The 18,821-nt window shown below is 33.4% G+C and overlaps 2 protein-coding genes across 4 annotated transcripts; both read right to left on the minus strand.

Moving 5' to 3' along the window:
• Positions 1 to 114: 114 nt before the first annotated feature.
• Positions 115 to 14,375, minus strand: LOC103571231 (GATA zinc finger domain-containing protein 12). 2 transcript variants are annotated; one of them, XM_014445109.2, is made up of 4 exons: positions 14,114 to 14,375; positions 5,819 to 6,131; positions 4,536 to 5,429; positions 115 to 3,989 (listed from the first exon to the last, which is right to left on the minus strand). In XM_014445109.2, the coding sequence occupies exons 2-4, from the start codon at positions 6,121 to 6,123 to the stop codon at positions 3,314 to 3,316; spliced, it is 1,875 nt and encodes a 624-aa protein (XP_014300595.1). In that variant the 5' UTR covers positions 6,124 to 6,131; positions 14,114 to 14,375; the 3' UTR covers positions 115 to 3,313. The 2 variants fall into 2 exon arrangements, with proteins under 2 accessions (XP_014300595.1, XP_008547541.1); XM_008549319.3 differs by lacking the exon at positions 14,114 to 14,375 and adding an exon at positions 13,968 to 14,047.
• An 814-nt stretch (positions 14,376 to 15,189) lies between these two features.
• LOC103571230 (aminoacylase-1) lies at positions 15,190 to 18,821 on the minus strand. 2 transcript variants are annotated; one of them, XM_008549317.1, is made up of 6 exons: positions 18,701 to 18,821; positions 18,443 to 18,621; positions 17,362 to 17,531; positions 16,797 to 17,300; positions 16,250 to 16,540; positions 15,190 to 15,846 (listed from the first exon to the last, which is right to left on the minus strand). In XM_008549317.1, the coding sequence occupies exons 2-6, from the start codon at positions 18,537 to 18,539 to the stop codon at positions 15,703 to 15,705; spliced, it is 1,206 nt and encodes a 401-aa protein (XP_008547539.1). In that variant the 5' UTR covers positions 18,540 to 18,621; positions 18,701 to 18,821; the 3' UTR covers positions 15,190 to 15,702. The 2 variants fall into 2 exon arrangements, with proteins under 2 accessions (XP_008547539.1, XP_008547538.1); XM_008549316.1 differs by having other exon boundaries at positions 18,443 to 18,821.

Below are 18,821 nucleotides of genomic sequence, written 5' to 3' on the forward strand. Positions count from 1 at the left end.
GCAAGATTTAATTAATGCGATAAATTAAAAAATCGTATTGTTTTTAAACTATTTTATACAAGTCTTGTTTCTGTACTTCAGAGATCGATGGATTTTAAATGAGACAAAATAAAATTCTGACATTATTATAATTCGTTTCTTTCTTTTCTTTCTATCATTTAAATTATAATTACATAAACATCTACTCTATTTAGTACAAAAGTGAAAAAAGTGAAATTAAAAATTACTGATATATTTACAAAAAAAAAAAAAAAACTATCTATACAGATGATTAATTATCAACGACATACATTTTATCGGTGTACATGTAAGATGAAAATAATGATAATTATTTTGTTAAAAAAAATGATAATCAGCAATAATAATTAAGATTATAAAGAATCCATACAATTGGTCCCTTACTTATTGCTTTCATACAGACTTAGTATATTAACAAAATGAATAATTACCACCGCAAATATATTTATACAATATATTCATTTAATTTTGAATTATATAAAAAAGATTTAAAAATTTAATATATAATATTTTAATATTTACTCATGTAAAATTATTATTGTTAATTTTTAATTAATAAATCAATTTTAGCTTACAATGGGATCAATTAATTACAACTGATTTAATATTCTTACCATCAATTAAATGGACAGCTTATGATCCAATTACAAGTACGTTACACGTTGTTTGTTTTTGTCCATAAATTATATACATTTAATGTACAAAATTATCTTACTATTAATAATACGTTACGGTGCTCTCGTTATTCGTCACAACACCTTTAGTTTTCATTGGACAAGAGCTTTCGGGTACTGTGCCATCCCCAATGAAACGATAATTATTCTTTTTAAATAGTTATAAATGCACTCGAAGTTAAATCTTTTGATATATCGCATTACAGATTCCAAAAGGACATATTTTTATAAACCTTTTTGGCTTTAGGGATCTCCCTAAAATCAAAAGGACGTACAATTTTTTTTTTTTATTACAAATCATTCTGAAGACTTATTCTGAAGCTCAAAATTTAAAAAAATTTTTGAAATCTATAAGGGCACACAATTTGTCATGCGCCTTTTAGGCTTCCAAAATTTTTTTTTATTTTTAGCTCGAAAATAAGCCAAGAATTGGCAATAAAAAAAACACGCCCTTTTGATTTTAGAGAACTCCCTAAAATCAAAGGATGTATAAAAATGTAAGTCCTCTTAGAATTAATAACATGATATTTGTATATATACTTCACTATGAATCACAAATGCAACCGCTCAATAATTTAAACAGAGTTTTAAAAAAATTACAGGACATCCACAGTTACTTAGACTCGGCGCAGTATTACAAACAAAATTATAATTATAATTATCAATTAATATTAATATACTCCGGACGCGTTACTCTATAAATCTAGATTTAGAGGTAATACACTATTCGAATAAGTAATTACATACTTAAAAATAGAAAAGAAGTTAACTTATTGTTATCACTACATATAATATTTAGTACTTAAAAAAACTAACTCATTTTATTAGACTTTTATTATTCGATTATTTTGTTTCACTGGCCTGAGCACTCTTAATTTGACCAATTAAATTTTTTACTTCTAATTAAAGTTAAATACTTTAAAGATAATAAATTTTTTTTTTTTATAACACTAAACACAGTAAAAAAAAATGTTATTTTTTATCATTTTTCTCTCTTGTTAAATTAATAACTTTATACAATTTAGAATCATCATCAACAATCTTTGACCCTTTGTACTTGTCTATCTGCGAGTCCTACACAAAAGAAAGGATTTCTTGGCGCGAAAAATTTTTATTGCGCCAAGAAATCCTTTTTCTCTGTGTACTATTATTATTGTTATTATTATTATTATTATTATTATTATTATTATTCTTTAGGTATACACGAATATGGAATATTGTTAATCCTATGATTTAGTTCAATTGTTTTTCTTGTTTGTGTAAAAAAAAGTTATGTTACATCAGTCTGGTCAGTTAAGTGACCATCTATTGAGCTTAAGTTTAAGTAGCGTATAAAAAATCTCCCAATCGAATTAATATTATTATTATTATTGTTATTATTACGAGTGTAATAATTGTTGATCATCATCAACTAGCAATATGTAAGCAGTAGCGGCGTATTCAGTTTTAAAAAATTGTGTAATATATAAAATAATAATTTAAATAATAGCATATTTAAATTGGCAGTTATGATCAAAAATACACACACGACATTGAAACAGATGAATTGATTTACAGTGAAATGTTGTGGATATATGTATATATAGGCATGTATATATTTATATATACAAATATATGTACGTGGAAGAACATTTTGTGTGCGAACATATTAGTCTTGTTCTCTTTTAGTTCATTGCCCTCTTTCTCGGTCAAATTGACTCGGCTAAATCAATAGATTACGGTTATTAAACTGAAGGACACATTCGTTGACATCTAAACTTGCTTTACTCTCCCGGTCTCAAACTGTCAATGAACGCACTCATTTTACAATATCTTAATTAAAAAATTGTTCATTTTCATTTTTACATAATTTTAACCAAATAATTATAAACAGTTTTTTTTATTCTATCATTTTTCTTTCTCTTCTTTACGCAATTAAGGACATTCTCGGGCAGTACTCTCCACTTTTTAAAAATATTGAATTACTTTTAACTGTCAGCTGTATTCATATTTTCTTGATCAATTAAAACATAATTGACATCAATTAGAAGTTAATCGAAATTTGGCAAGTAAATTTTAGCCCACAAAATTTGAAAATTCTAATTATAAAATTGAGTAAGATTTTACTGATATTTACTCCACAAATTTAATTCAACTTCTAATTGATGTCAACTGTAAGTAATTTTTTTTTAATTAATTCTTTAACTTTTTATAACTAATTAATTAAATTTCAAAATGATGACAATTCAACCATTGAATGTTTTTAAAAAGTGGGGGGTATTGTCTGAGACTCACCTTAATTTCAAACAAATTTTTGTTCATGTAAAAAAATTTTTCAAATTATATTTACACTTATTTAATATCGTAGCAAATGTTTCTTATACTATTATTATTATAATTATTCTTATTGTTATTATTATTTTTTTTCCTGTGTATCAAAAATACACACAGCCTTTGTAGAAAAATATTAAACAATACAAAGTGCCTGAATAAAATTTTCTTTGCACTATGACTTCAAATCTGACTTTTTAAAGATTTTGAGAGAAAAGCAAGGGAACGGGATCAAAATAAAAAAAAAATTTTTAAAAAATGTATATTTATAATAAAAAAAAAAAAAAAAAAAGTATTTAAATCTAAGAGATCTATTCAATCTTGAGAAACGCGCCGTTCGCAGCTCCCGTTCTGACGAGTAAAGGCGTTTTCCTACGGGACGTCGCTACAGATTGATACACGTAATTTCCTTGAATGGTTCCAGTCAATGTCTTTTGTCTCTTGGCACTGGGACTTAATTCATACTCATATGGTTCCTCCTTGGTAATATTAAACTGCATATGCAGAGCTTCTTTGTTGTCCTCGATGTCTATTTCATCGTACAAATGTTCAGTGATGTCAATGTCACAATCTTGACTGCTTTCATCATAACTATCAGTAACGGAATTAGCGGCGATATGTCCAAGTGATGGTTCATCATAAGTTGCATTTTCTTCGGCGGTTTCATCACCCGAACTCTCTGTTTCTTCCGACAAATCGTCACCGCCACTTCCTGCGTATTTCATTTCGCCTCGTTCGAGAAGTTCCAAGTGATCGGGATATATCATGGCCTTTTTTATCGCCAGTGGATCTTTTCGTGACCATTTTTGTACTTCCTCGTCCATTTTGGCTATTTTTTGTGGATTTATCGCCCATAAACAGCCTTTTCGTTGGTTGCCATTTCCCGCTGGTTTTTCTATTTTTTCAAAACATTTATTCAATGATAAATTGTGCCTCACTGAATTTTTCCAACCATTTGGCGCAGTTTTGAAGTACGGAAAATGTTCACTAAAATAAATTTAAAAAATATGTATTTACTTGAATGATAATGTAATAAATTTAAAATAATTACATTAAATAGAAAGAAAATAATGAGATTTATTTAATTGAATATTGTAGAAAGTAAATTTTTTTATATTTAGTAGTCGGACGAGAATATCATACAGAGGATTTGTAAACAAAGAAACATGCTCAACATTTCTCGGGGGACTGTACCCCGACAGTGCGCACCTGGTGCCGCTTAGGGCCCCCTTTACAAAATGGCAGGCAGGCAGCTCTGTACTACTATACACTCGATCCCGAGCAGAGAATAAAGAAAGGACAATACTTTTCCCCCATAACTGGCTCCCTTGTGCCCCCGAGTGAAGCGACCGCGTTTTTTTAACGTGCCCTACCCTTCTACTTCCTAAATTTATCTACGACTTTTATAACTCAAAGGTACTAAGTGGCTTTTCCCGATTAAATATTGTAATGATAAGCGTTAGATAAATATAGACATAAAAAAATAAAATAAAATAAAACTATAAGTAAACATTTTGGATAAAAAATGCTTACCACATGAAATTATATATTTCAGATACTGGCAACGAGCCCGTCTGGCTGTTCTTCAATGCCATTGCGATAAGACAAGAGTAGGAGTAGGCTGGTTTTGGATAAGGTTTCTCATCGTACTCGGCAATATTGAGAGTAAAATCTTTGTCCCTTTTCAAGGCTGAGTTTCCAGTTGTACTCGGTGCTGTAATGTGTACGTTGTTATTGTATATTTTTCTTACATGATGTTGTGTCTGGCCATTGGGACTGTGCCGTACGAGTTTCAAATTTCCAAGTCTAATTTGAGCCAACGAATCAACTTTTTGGCCATTTGTTATTTTATTGATTGCCTGCGGGGGTAATGTTTTGATGGTTGATACTGTTTTAACGTGAATCGGTTGCTGCTGCTGCTGCTGATGCTGTTGTAATTGTTGCTGTTGTTGCTGTTTCAATTTAATTGCCCTTGCGGCGTTCATCATCATAGTCGCATTCTCCTGTTCGTCTTCAGATTCTTCTTCCTCTTCGTCATCATCTTCGTCTTCCTCATCCTCCGTTTCGGTGATGTCATTCTCGTAATGCTCATTATCCGTTTCATTGCCAGTCTCGAGATCATCATCAACTTCGACCTTTTCTTCTTTTATCTCATTCTTGATGGGAAATGAGAAATGTCGCCTTGCTTGCACGACTCCATTATTTATGATGTTATTATTGTTGATATTATTATTATTGTTGTTATTATTATTGTTATTATTGCTACTACTGTTATTATTATTATTATTACAATTACTGTTGTTGTTATTACTATTACTACTATTATTGTGTGGAGTTGGAGTTCGTGTAACCATGTGCGGCATCACAGAGTTTGGGTTCACCATTATCGATGCAACATCTCCACCGTTGAGGTCAAGGTTGAAATTACTATAAAAAAAAAATAAAACAATAAATTAGTGATGAAATACAAGAGAAAAAAAAATACAACAAAGTATAATAATTATACGGTATTATGACTAAAAGAAATTAAAATAAAATATTTATGTTGAATAGTAACTTTTGTTTATCAAAGCGGAAGTCGTTAAGAAACTCGTCAGGAACGTTAGTTCAGTGACCCGCCAGAGCTTTGAAAATCCACGAATTACGTCGCCAGGAGATGATCGATCGGCCACGTGGTTTTACGAACCGGGTCAGTAATTCTTTCGACTTTTTATTTTTATTTTCTTGTCATTTTTGTGTTTTATTATTTATTAAAATTTATATACATATTTTTTTTAACTTTCCACATGTCGACATGCAGATGCGCTATAACTCACCTGTGAGAACTGTTGCTATTCCCGTTCAGCAGACTGGCCGATCCGAACCAGCTGTTCAAGTCACTTTGACATCCCACTGGATCATCGTCGAGTTCGAGCGGCGACAGATCGGTGAAATTGAACCCGAGTTCAGGGTGTCCACCAATAACACTGTCGACCTCGCATTTAATGTCAACATCAAGCATCTCCTGTAAGGATAGACTGTCCGCGCCGAGATAGTAATCCATTGTATTTGTGAGCCAAGGGTCCCTGACTGTTGGTCCCTGATCCAGCCCAGCGCTGTGTCTGCTCTCAGTATCCAACATTCACTCGTCTGTAACGATAAAATGACAGTCATCATAATCAAAGTCGCAATTATAAATAAAAGTAGTAAACAAAAAATAAAAAAATAAACATTTAAATAGTCGGGTATTTCTGTAGCATTATAAAGTTGGTATAATAACCAAGACCCTGAAGAGACAAGACTATAAAGTCTCGGTGCTTATATAGTGACCTAAGAATATCTTGGGGATGGTAGAGCTATAGGGCAAGCTAGGTCTGGGATATAGTTTATCCACTGGGATAACGCTCTCGATGTCAGTGAACTGACGATAAAACGCTTTGCACTTATTCCTCGTTGTTGCTGTTTATGTATATATATATATATATATATATATATATATATATATATATATATATAGACCAGATTGGATTAATTCGACCCATGATGTTGTGTCTATATGTGTTCAGCAGTACACTCTGAAATCTAGCAACGCTACTTCCTTAGATACAAGGGCAATAGATTCTCATCCAGTGATAGTTGAAGTAGAAGTAGAAGTTTAAGTACGCGTGACCTCGCGTTGCTGCTGCTATGTATACTCGCTGGCAGCACACAGCTTTACATTGTGCTAGAGAAGTACATAGAGGGTCTTGAACCCACGGAGGAGAGCCCCAGAGCTCGGCTCGTGGGTGTGACTGACTCATAGTACTATAGGCGATTTACTATAGAATGTGTGTGCGACGTAGTAGTTTCCCCCTGCGTGTAGTAAGCGTACTCCACTCGCCGAGTCACTCGACAAGTCTCTCAACTCTCTGTATACTCTCCTCCTTCTCAATATATATTTTTTTACTTTTATACATACACATGTCTATATATATATTTATTTTATTTTTTTTCGATTCCACTCCTTCCATTCGACTTCTCGACTGGCACAACAACATAACACAACAGCGCAACGTGTTCACAACATAACGTGAACGCTGGGACGATACTATATGCTAAATAAACAACTTGACTGGATTCAATGAGTATCTACTACGCATACTAAATTATCAGCTGAAGAACTGACCCCGCACGTTCTTCTTGCCATTCTTTTAAACTCCATCCTCTACTGAACTTGCTCTCTTGTTATGTTCCCCCGATAATTCACCACTGACGCGGTCAATCAATCGATCCTATCCCGACAATTGACAGAGTCCGTGACAAAGAAAGACGAGACCTTGAAATTTAACATATGAGGGGTATTTTTGGAGTCAGATATCATACAGTCCATATAGATATACAAGTAGAGGAAAATGTTTTTGTTCCCCTCCTCGTATCTATCAGAACAGCTTAACGTCAAACATATATGTTCCATCAACAGATAGGATATAATAAATTGTTGGAATTCAAGTGACTGACGATGGTAGTGGTGGTTTTATTTCATCAGTTGTAAAAATTATGTCTTATATACGTATGTATGTATGTATATAAGAATATAAATATATATGTCTTGGCAGAGTTGATGAATAAAAGGGGTCTCAGTCTGCGGCGCGCCAACATTTTTTTCCATCTCCCTCTTGTTCTTTACTTGCTCACTACTCGAGTACCAGCACTCTCGTCTAAAGCTATTTCTTTATCCATGTAGATTCAGTGTAGAGTGCATACGGCGCAACAAAACACGCGGTTTTACGAGACGGCGAGACTTGAATCGACCAAATGGACGAAAATAAAAATAAAACCTTTCAACGAGGGTCCCACATATGACAGAACGTCAAGGTTGCCGTTAAAACTTTCCCAAATACTACCGAGTGCTCTATCTTGCCGGGTTAAAAGACCAGAGGTCCCAATCTATATCCAAGTCTCGAAAATCATCAAGTCAATCCCATCCCAAGATATTCAAATTAAGTTTTTTATGTTTCAGCAGCACGCCGCGGTTACTATTATTACTATTATTATTACAATATTGATATAATAATAATATATGACGGTGATAAATTTAATCGGTCGTTGAAACATGTGTTACCAGCGCGTTTCCATGAATCCCATGGCATATATTAATCTAGTCGTAAGATCGAACTTGTTTTACGGTGCGTGCACCTTCGCTTACCGATTTAAAAAATTTATATTCTTATGTACTGTAGGATGATGTGATAGGTAGGGTCACGGTAGCTGCACGAGAGACATCGACGAGGTTGACTGTCTCCGACTAAAAGTTCCAGGGGCATGACGAACAGCGAACGACCTTGAAAAAAATTATTCCTGATGGGAAAGAGTTAATTTTATTTAAAATAAATTAAAACAGAGTAAGTATATATCGCACACGAGATCATCAGCGAAGTAACATTACATTTCCCCTTGCTGCTATACTGTCTTTCTTCACTTATTTTTATTTTTTATCCCTTGTGCAGCCGTAGTAATTAAAGACTATTATTTCAAATTGAGAATGGCTCAGTTATTGAAAAAAAATATATATATATAATGAAAAAGAAGAGGGGTTGAGGGTCAGACCCTAGAATAAATTTAAAAGAATTTCTTTCGTTTCCGGGATCTCGGGCCTTTTTTTCATCTAGTTCAGGGCTTCCAAGAAGTCCGGGTCTATGGGTCCGTCCTTGAAACTCTTGGAAAGCCTAAAACTAAATCCTCAAAGCTCGCCGCGTTGACAATGTGATGGCGATGAAGAGCTGGACAGCACCAGAGCATAAAGCACATACATATAAAGTTCGCGATGCGACGTACTTGACATGGACAAAAAATAAAAAAGCATATATATAATATTAAAGTGTGTAGAGTAGTTCGAGACGAGCAGAGTGCCATTGATGGAGGAGACCACGATACGAGGAGGGTTTTTGTAAATACTCAGCAGAGCAGCAGCCGACCAGTCTCTTTCTTTCCTTGTTCATGTACCAGTGTCTCTCTCTGGGTCTTTCTTCTGTCCATTTTATCTTTCATAAGCTTTCTTTATTCCACTCGTTGGTTGGTTGGCTCGCTCGCTGGTTCGTGGCGAGAGGGATCACAGCAGAAACCGCCCGACGGTTTTCTTTGTGATCACCGAGAGCAGAGAACCGGTTTTCATTTGGTTCCGTGGGCCTTACGATGTAAACTGAACCGCGAAGTGGGTCTCTCTTGCCGTATTTTTATCGATCCTCGTAACACCAATGTGCCAAATTCCATCAAAGATTCAATTTTCAAGATCCCTACAACTCCAATATATTTATAAATATATATACTCATTTCGATTATCGTAAATATTAATATATAATTTTATTATTACTCCAGAGCGAGCAAAAGGCTTCCTGTGATAATACAAAAGCTTCATGTTTTACCATGCAACCTTCAATCGTTCGTGCTAAATAATACAATCGAGGTCTCATGATGATCCGATTGCCGCGCAATTTTGGGTTTCGTGACTGAAAGAAAGGCCGAAGAGGAGAGAGGGCTACAAACGAAAAAAAGACCGGGACATTTGCAAATACCTGGGAGAACACCGGGCCTTCTTGGTGGACGAGGGGAAAAGCGGAGACTAAAGGTGGTACAAAATTGAACGTTCCTTTGTTCGTAGCTGCCATTAGCCAGGTAAACGAAGGAACTCATACTCTATATATATATATATATATATATATATGAAGTAAAAAACGACTCTTCGTGGACAGGTGCGACGGAAGGAAAAATTTTCCAGTCTAACGGGCAATGATATCGAGTTCCTCGGACACAGTAGACCCAGCCGTCACTTTAAGAGTCAAGTGACATGACTCAAATGACGAACGAAAAATTAAGAGTGAACTCATCTGCTAAATTTAGATCTTGTTTTATTATGATTTTTACTATATAGCATAGCATACTTGATATTTTTTGTTTCAAGTCAAGTATGGTTAATTGAGTTTGAGAAAACTCTGTAAAGCATAAAAGACTTTTATAGACTATATGGAGTTTTAAGAAACGGAAGTGATGGCAGGGCAGCGCGGACTAAACAGAGGTGGTCTCACCTATCACTCGGTAGTTTTACGAGCCGGCACGTGAAGACTCTTTCCGCTTTTTAATATTCCTTCCAAGATCATTCCACTCCTTTTTCTACTCTGTTATTTTACAACTTTTTCCCTTGAGTTATTTTTATCTTTCTCTTTATCATTTATTTAACTCTAAGATCTACTACGAAACAAAGGGCATTACTTTCAGGTAGAAGTTCACCTGTTTTTTTTTTTAATGAAAAGCGTAAATTTTACAACGCGGGGTGTATTTAGGATCAGGCAGCAGGTAGAAAAGTCTATTGTTATTTAGAGAAAAGTTTTTTAAGCATGAATTACAGCAGAGAAACTTTTCCGATTGTCATTCAATAGTGAAATACGAAAACTACCTGGAGTAAAGTGAGGTAGGTTTAGGTCCAATATATAATTATAATTTACAATACTAAGGCTCGCAGATATTTAAAAATCTTCTTTGGCTTAAAGACTAATATTTCGTTTTTGAAATTACTGAGTCAGCCTGTACTGTGCCTAGGTAGCCTAACAGGTAATACCGAGCTGAGGATTCTGTCCACGTTTTGAAAGAGAAACTAGTCAAGATCTACTAGGCAGAATACATGTTATACAGTATACCTACCTCAAGGGTCTTCACTAAATATTTCATTTCATTCTCCAAACAATATTCATGGTCAAATATTTTTCTTTCTTTATTTTTTTGTTCAAAAACATGCGGGCGTTCGCATTCAGAATAGCTATTAAGTTAAACTTCCTTTGTATAAAACTACGCTAGCATATTTTTTTAAAATTCAAACAATAATTTATTTTAAAATTTAAATAAAATATACAGAAAAATGTTTATAAGATTTGAATAATAAATATTATTTATACTTAAAGTTATCTATACAAACATCTAGATAAAATTTTGTATAAAATCAAGTGAGAAATGTAAAAAAAAAAATAAATAACATAGAAGGAAATTTACATTGAAACGAAAGGAGATTGAAATATTTAGCTCCTGGACCAAACGACGGGATCTCTTTCCGGGGCGGTGAGTTCATACCCCTCGTCGTCTCGTTTCGCGAAGTATCGATCTGATATTCCCTACTACTATCGCCACTACCCTGTGAAGAAACATCGGGGGCTCGAATGAGTAAGAGAGCGAGTTACTAAAGGGAGAGAAACAGGAATAGAAGAGGGGAGTGCAAAATTGCTACCCCTGTGTGCAGCCGCTTGCGCGAAACAGTCTGCACCCTTGTATGTCTCTTCACCCCGTCTCTTATTCTCCCACGGCCACTCTCAGGGATGGAATAAAGGGGAAGTATCTGCACACATATCTGCAATAATATATACATACACGTACAAATATATATACATCATCAACATACACGCGAAACCCCTTGAAGGGGTTGCAGAGAGAAAATATATACTAGGGGACGTGTGGATGCTCAGCATCGAAAAAACTTTTTCGATGAACGTTTTCAAACGTAATCGACGCCCTAGTAATTGTCTTTTCCTTTAGCAACGTGTTTCTCATTTATTATTTATGAAATAATATTTCGACTGTCACTTGAACTATAAATCAATAAAATACTTTTATTATTAGAGATAGTAATTAATTATTCATTACTCTCATTATTATTATTACTATCAGTATTACGATTTATGGCGACTATTTATACTGCGAATAACTACGAGGTGGATTTAAATTAAATAACGAGAAGGCTTTAAATAAATTTGTTGTTAATTAAATTTATCAAGATAGCAAATAAAAGCGATCGAAAGTTTAGCAATGCGTGGGGACACGAGAAAGGAAGACGAGGAATAGATCGCCGAGAGCTCGCTGTCTTAATATGTATATATATATATATATATATATATATATATATATATATATATATATATATATATATATATATATATATATATATATATATATATGTGTGTGTGTGTGTGTGTGTATGTGTGTGTGTGTGTGTGGAGGGGAATTTTGTTTTTTTATTCTATTTGTCCCTACATTACGTAATCATCAACTTCTTTAAAACTAACGGTTTAACTTTGTAATCAATTTTTGATTATCGTATCATCCGTAAATTTTATTTTTTCGCTCTAATTTAATTAGTTAATTTATTTAAATTAGAAATTTTATTGCGAGTTTTGCTGAGGAAGCCTGATTTTTTTTTTAATAAATTCAAAGACATTCTAATATCCACATTGTCCTTGTGAATTAACTAATGACTCTCTCGGCGGTTTTTTGTTGTGACCTCGGCGAGATTTGGCGCGCCGTTAGAAAATGTATAAATTCAAATGGTGAAAGTAACATTTTAAATATTTAATTCATTAAAAATATTTATACTTTAAATACTATACACAAATTTTAGTCAGTAAAAAAAAAAAAATAAAATTCATTGAGAATATATAATTAATAAAATTACCAAGGACAAAAAAATTCGAGCAGAGAAATGTGTTATACAAATGCGGAAGTTCCAGGAAATATATAAAGTAATAAAAAAAGAAAAAAATGTAAAAGGAAAAAAAAATATATGAATGTATAAATGTATGAAACGATAGCCGAGGGATGAGGGGAAGTTATTTTGGTCAAAGGGGATCTGGCCCCGAAGGATATTTCCTGCGGTGTACATATGGCGTAGGGGTCTGGTTGTGCTCACAGGACCGGGACCGAGAAGCGAGGGGAAGGTTTTAAGTTCCCAGAATGTTCTCACGGTCAAAAGTTTTCCCGCCTTCTCATTTATGCCGTTCTAGTATTAAAAAAAATGGCATTAAAAAAATATTTGAAACTATAATTACTATAATTTAATTGGTTTAAATACTTAACACTGTTTTCTACGAACAAAATTATTATTTTTTAGCATTTATTCCAACAATTCTTTTAATAACTCGAGGTATTTAACTAGCTGTTATTCAGACGTCGATTAAAGAAATATAATCACGTGTGATTGGGTCTCAAGTTTGTCTTGTTTTAAATAATCTTCTGTATCAACTTTGCTAACCGGCGGAAGTACTGTACGAAGAAAATCGATATTTAATAGTTAACGACTTATTTATACGTTCCAGCGAGTCATTTGATCTTAGCCCTAGTAAGTATAGTCGATGAGAACATCCGCCGTTTGCTTTTAAGTATGCTGATAAAAAAACTCAAGCACGTGCTTGTAGTAAAACAGTTAAATATTTCTCTTATCGATTAATCATTCAACATATTCAGCACAGCCACAAATTTAAAGCAAATATACGGCAACTAAAAAAATATTAATAGAGAACGGAAAAAAAATATTAGAGTAAAGTAAAATAAAAAAATATAAAAAATGATAATATTAATAATAATAAAGTAAAAAAATAAAAGAAAAAAAAACATCTCAGGGTTAAATTTAATTCGAGATGAAGAGAAAGGAAGCAACGGTTTCCCGCTTAAAAATTGCCCTGCCCCGCGAGATCTCGCGGCTCACAAGGGACTCAACGATCCGCAGAGGAAATGGAGAAATAAAAAAAATATAAAAAATATTAAGTCAAAATTCTTTAGATGTTTCCTGCCGTCAAGGCGCGAACAGAGATGGTTGTCAACCGGTCGTCATGACTACACGAGATCATAGACCTTGACAATCATCAGAGTATATTCCCGCCGGAATTTTTTACTCCCGGTTATTTTTTTATTTTTTTTTTATTCATCATTTCCACACGTTGTGTCGTGAGAGACAAAGACATGATACAAGACGAGCACTGTGTAGAATTTAGAGGTTCGTTGCCGCGCAAACTTGACGTTCACTATTAATTTTTCACCAGTTCTTCAATACATCACTTAATCGAAGCATGCATGCCGATATATTTTCGGTTAAATAAATAATTCACGAGGTAGCAACACTAGGCGTTTCCTCGGGCACAAATAATAATAATAAATAAATAAAAATAAATGAATAAAAAAATAAAAAATAATCACTTGATTAAAGTAGTCGTTAGTTTTTACCAAAAACTCGGTTACAAGGAGCACAAGCAGAAACACCCGCCTTTATTTTTGTCGTCCACTTAATAAAAATGTAAACAAATGAATAATAATTTATAATATATATGACATTAATAACCTACCGTAGTATATAACAATTAATAATTAATGTCGTTGTATTTATAATTTATGAAAACGTCACTTTCACTTGTTAAATATATATATCTATATAAATTATATGTGAAAATAACGTGGTTTTTTTCGGCAGCAGCGATCATGTATAAACGGATCACCAACACAGGGTCCCCTTCACGGAACTGAAGTAACGTTGACGGTCTCGACTCGTGAACAAAGACCACGCACGATTTCAAATCTCACGACGTTCATTCGTTAAGCAACGTCACGTGGTCTTCCCGCCTATTCAGTATTGGCGGGCAATGAAATAGGGTGCGGAGGATGCTTTTAAATGATTACACTTGATAAAAATTTTATTTTTAATTAACATTAAATACTTGTAAAAGTCGTCTTGTGATTAAAAAAAATTTAATTAGATTTTAAAAACATACTTTTTAAATTTACTACTGATTTAAAACCGGCTTGTTACCACTGTAAGACAGTTTACGCAAGTAAATAAACGGTGGCTCCGCCGGGGTCGAGACTTTATTCCCCTACCTTCCCCACACATAAAATGGCCGAGTCCTATTCAACATTTATAAATCACTATTTTAATTATTAATTACATTTTATTTTGTCAGCTAATTATTTTATATATCATTTTATTTATATTTATTTTTTTATGGAACTAATTATTTTCACAACTTGCCGGTTTTTAAACTTTCAAATCTGACAGATATTCGAGTAGATTAGTGGACGAGTCCATTATTTCGCTCGAGGTAGGGACGGTTGCAGCAAAAAAAAAAGAGTGGGGAAAGTCTACGGGGATATAAATTTAAGCGGAGGTAGGGATACTATACTCCGTTAAGAATGAATTGTTATGATTGTACGATGTGTGTACAATTATCGTGGTAATATTACACTTACTCATTAAATATATTTCATGATATAACACTTAGATGATTTCTTCTACGAATAACACGATAGTATTTCATTCGCAGCACTTGCACGTGTTTTATTTATTAGATCATAATTATTACTTTTTTTTTATTTATACTTTTCACCATGAAATCCCATAATTTTTAAATTATTTTTCAACTCTGAGTCTTAGTGCAAGAAGTTTTATTTATGTAAATATAATTTTTCTAAAATATATATGTTTTTTTCCGTAATTATTGTAGACTTCACTTGTCTCATTTTAACGTATTAGCAGAAAAAAAAAACAATGACTAACATTCGTAAAATATCATTATATAATCAAATAAAAAAACAATTAGTAAATATTTTCTTTCGTTTCTTTTAAATCCACTAGCTGAGTATTGCACTAGACAGTTGCGGTATTTCATTCACTCGATTATCTTTGGTATTTAAATTCATTTGCGATCCTCTTCTAGTATTTCATTTTATTAAATTACAACTATTGTATTGTATGGCACTGATCCAGTTTGTTTATGAAACCGCTTAAATTTTTGTTTAATATCAGAATGTAGATATTCTCAAGTGGATATTTAACAGCAACGTTTTTTTTTCTTATCAATAAAAAATTGATATAAATTGCACTTTTTTCTTCAGCATATCTTGTATATTAAATATGTTGAGGTTTTTAAATTATGACTGATCAAACATTAGCCACTGCTGGAATAATATCCATGTAAATTTCAATCCCACGTAGAAAAACGTCTTTATTAAGATACTCATTATGATCGTGGAGTAATATCGGAGTATTGTTCATTGGTGAGAAACCGATAGCTGGTAGACCGATCTGTCAGACATAAAAATATTATAAATTTAATTAATTAATTACTGAAGTTACCCTGGTAGCCACACTTTGCCCAGCAAATTCTGTAGTAAAACATTTTCGGTTAACTAAACGACAAGTTTCTGACAAGCCTTGACTAGGCAATGCGTGCATGTTGATGTAAATCAACTGCCGTCATTTGAATGTAATTTTACAGAAAAACCTGCCGTTAATTCAAAGTGAAACTTTCGATCAACTTAACGTCATTTTCTGACAATAACTCTTGAAGTCAAATTGAATTCAAGTTGCAGACAATCTACTGTCAACTCAGCCGCAAATGTTTTCTCTCCAACAATTGCTTTCAAGTTGGCTTCAGAATACTTGCGGGTATGGTGGTTATCAGGGTTGTTTTAAAAATAATATTTACCCCGCGTACGTAGCGACTATCGGTACCACCAGGAAAGATACCGATTTGTATTTTCATTCCACGTTTATCAATTGCATTTTTAAATGCCAACCAAAATGGATTGCTGTCATCTAGTTTGGTACTTCTAATTTGAGGATTTTTCTGCTCATACTCAATAGAAACTCCTTCACCTGCTTCGCGGCACCAACTTAAAATAGTGTTTTCGAACTCTGCATGATCGACAGTCGGTGGTATGCGAACATCGAACACGGCTGCTAACTTTTCAGGGATAACATTCGCTTGTACGCCGCCCTGTAATTTAAAATTACCATCGATTATAAAAATTTATATTTATTTAAATTTTCAAATTAATAATCATATGAATAAAAAAAAAAATAAATAAAGCATTAAAATAGTTGAAAATAAGTTTTAAAATTAATTTTTATATACTTACAACTTAGACATCCTGAGTACAGACATAAAGCAAAAGTTCAAAATTATAAGTTAATAATAGTGATGAAATTAATGGAGTGATTAGTTAATTTATAAATATTTTAATTATACTTACTTCAAGCTTGGTAAGATTGACTGAAATAACATCTCCTGGCATTAAATTTCCAGCATCAAGTTTAGCTTTTTGGTCAGCTCTGAGATCCATGAACCGATCAATAATAACTCGAAGTTTTTCACCGGCTGTGTTGGGAAGCAGCAAAGAACCATGACCTGGATGACCTGGACAAATGACTTTTACATGCCAAATAGATCTCTCGCCATTGAACATATAGAAAGTATCCTCAGGTGATGCAACTCCTTCATCCAAAGCAAAGCCAACGTCCAAGGCTTTGAAGTCTGCGGTCTTTACAAATTCCTCCATGCCAAGAACTCCGCCAATCTCTTCGTCAGGAACAAACGACATGTGGATCGTGCGTTTGAAACGGAGTCCATTCATCTTCATGCGTCTTACTGCTTCGATATACTGAATACCAACGCACTTCATATCTTGGGAGCCACGAGCATAAATATTTCCTTTATCATCCATCTCCGCGCTGAATGGTGGATAAATCCATTTGTCCTAAAATTTATATAAAGTTTGAATTTGAATAATTTTTTGTGTAATTATAAAAAATACTTACAGCAAAGACAGGGACTACATCCATGTGACTGTTGAGCAGCACCGATGGTGCCGAAGGATCAGTGCCTACCCAGGTGATGACAACAATCGGCTTTCCTTTGTAATGCTCATAGACCTTGACAGGCAGTTCCAAACTTTGTGCTTGATTACGTAAAAACGTAACACAATCATCTGAAATATTTAAAAAACCAGTTAGTTGTTGACCTAAATTATTCAATTACCGTGTTATCATTTGTTATCAACAGTCCGAAATTATTTAAATATCTGGCAAACATTTGCAGTCTTATCAAATCAAATCACAATGTAATTAATTTGTGGCACTGAGAACTACAATAAATCTTGATAATTTACAACTCAGATGAATGACAAAACAATGCTTGGTTTTAACAACGCAGTAACACCGATAGCAAACTCTAGTTTTGCACTTAAGTATTTATCTTATCACAACCCAGATTTCTCATCTTTATGGCACATAATACTAGATAATAAACAACAGAAATAAGGTTTAAAATCTATCAATACTTAAAAAAATAACGTTGGCGTCTTCCAAAAACACCCATACAGACTCAGCATCTTTGTCGCCAAAATATCTAACAAATAATAACTCAATAAATTATAAAAATTACCTAAAACTGATACCAACACATACAAATTACTTATAAAATAAATAATAAACAATTTAAATAAAATAATGACAATTAAATCCGAGATTAAAAGAAAGCCAGGGCGGGGCTGCGACAATGGCTGGACGATAGCGTCTCTGACGCGACGTGCGTCCACGCTCGCGTCATTTATTTAACCCAAACAAATTTAATAATTTAAATTTTAAAATAAACAACAAAACTGACAACATTTAATTAATAATAAATTACCTCAAGCACGTTAACACCAAGTTATTATTTAAAACAAATTTATCTAAAAGACGCGTCGCTATGCAGCGACTCACGCGGCGTTACTAACATCCAAGACGCTTTTATAATTCACTTAATAATTTATTTATCCACTAAAATATTTAAAAATAAACATTTTTCATTATTAAAAACAGCTGAGAGAATGTTAATTGAAATAATAAATAAACTTACCGTAATTAATATTTGGTTGAACAGAAGGGATCCGCAGATACTCGCGGAAATTCTCTACAGCTGTTTCGTCCAGCTGAGTCTGAGACGGCGAGGACATCACGATATATGGTGTGGTTATGGCGCTTGCGTATGTGTATTACTTTTAAAATGTGCGTGTACAATATTGTGTTCTATGCTATCTAAATATACATGTATATAAATATATAATAAGTATATGGTGTGTCTACGTAAGATGTAAGAGAATATATCACGACTCACGGTGGTTGCTACCCTGGACTTCTGTTTGCTTGAACCTGTCACTTTTCTTTACATTTACAAACTATACTGTGTTGCTACTCTCGAGTCGTGCGTGCTGTAGCAACGAGAGTCGAGTGTCCTG

Source organism: Microplitis demolitor, chromosome 1, assembly GCF_026212275.2.
Source record: "Microplitis demolitor isolate Queensland-Clemson2020A chromosome 1, iyMicDemo2.1a, whole genome shotgun sequence".
NCBI classification, from domain to species: Eukaryota; Metazoa; Arthropoda; class Insecta; order Hymenoptera; family Braconidae; genus Microplitis; species Microplitis demolitor.

Coding starts and splice junctions, on each gene's coding strand:
- LOC103571231 (XM_014445109.2), bottom strand. CDS start 6,123: ATGTTGGATACTGAGAGCAGACACAGCGCTGGGCTGGATCAGGGACCA. Junction 5,430..5,818: donor AATAGCAACAGTTCTCACAG/GTGAGTTATAGC, acceptor TTTTTTTTATAG/TAATTTCAACCTTGACCTCA. Junction 3,990..4,535: donor GAAATATATAATTTCATGTG/GTAAGCATTTTT, acceptor AATTTATTTTAG/TGAACATTTTCCGTACTTCA.
- LOC103571230 (XM_008549317.1), bottom strand. CDS start 18,539: ATGTCCTCGCCGTCTCAGACTCAGCTGGACGAAACAGCTGTAGAGAAT. Junction 17,532..18,442: donor TCAACCAAATATTAATTACG/GTAAGTTTATTT, acceptor TAAATATTTCAG/ATGATTGTGTTACGTTTTTA. Junction 17,301..17,361: donor ATGTAGTCCCTGTCTTTGCT/GTAAGTATTTTT, acceptor TATAAATTTTAG/GACAAATGGATTTATCCACC.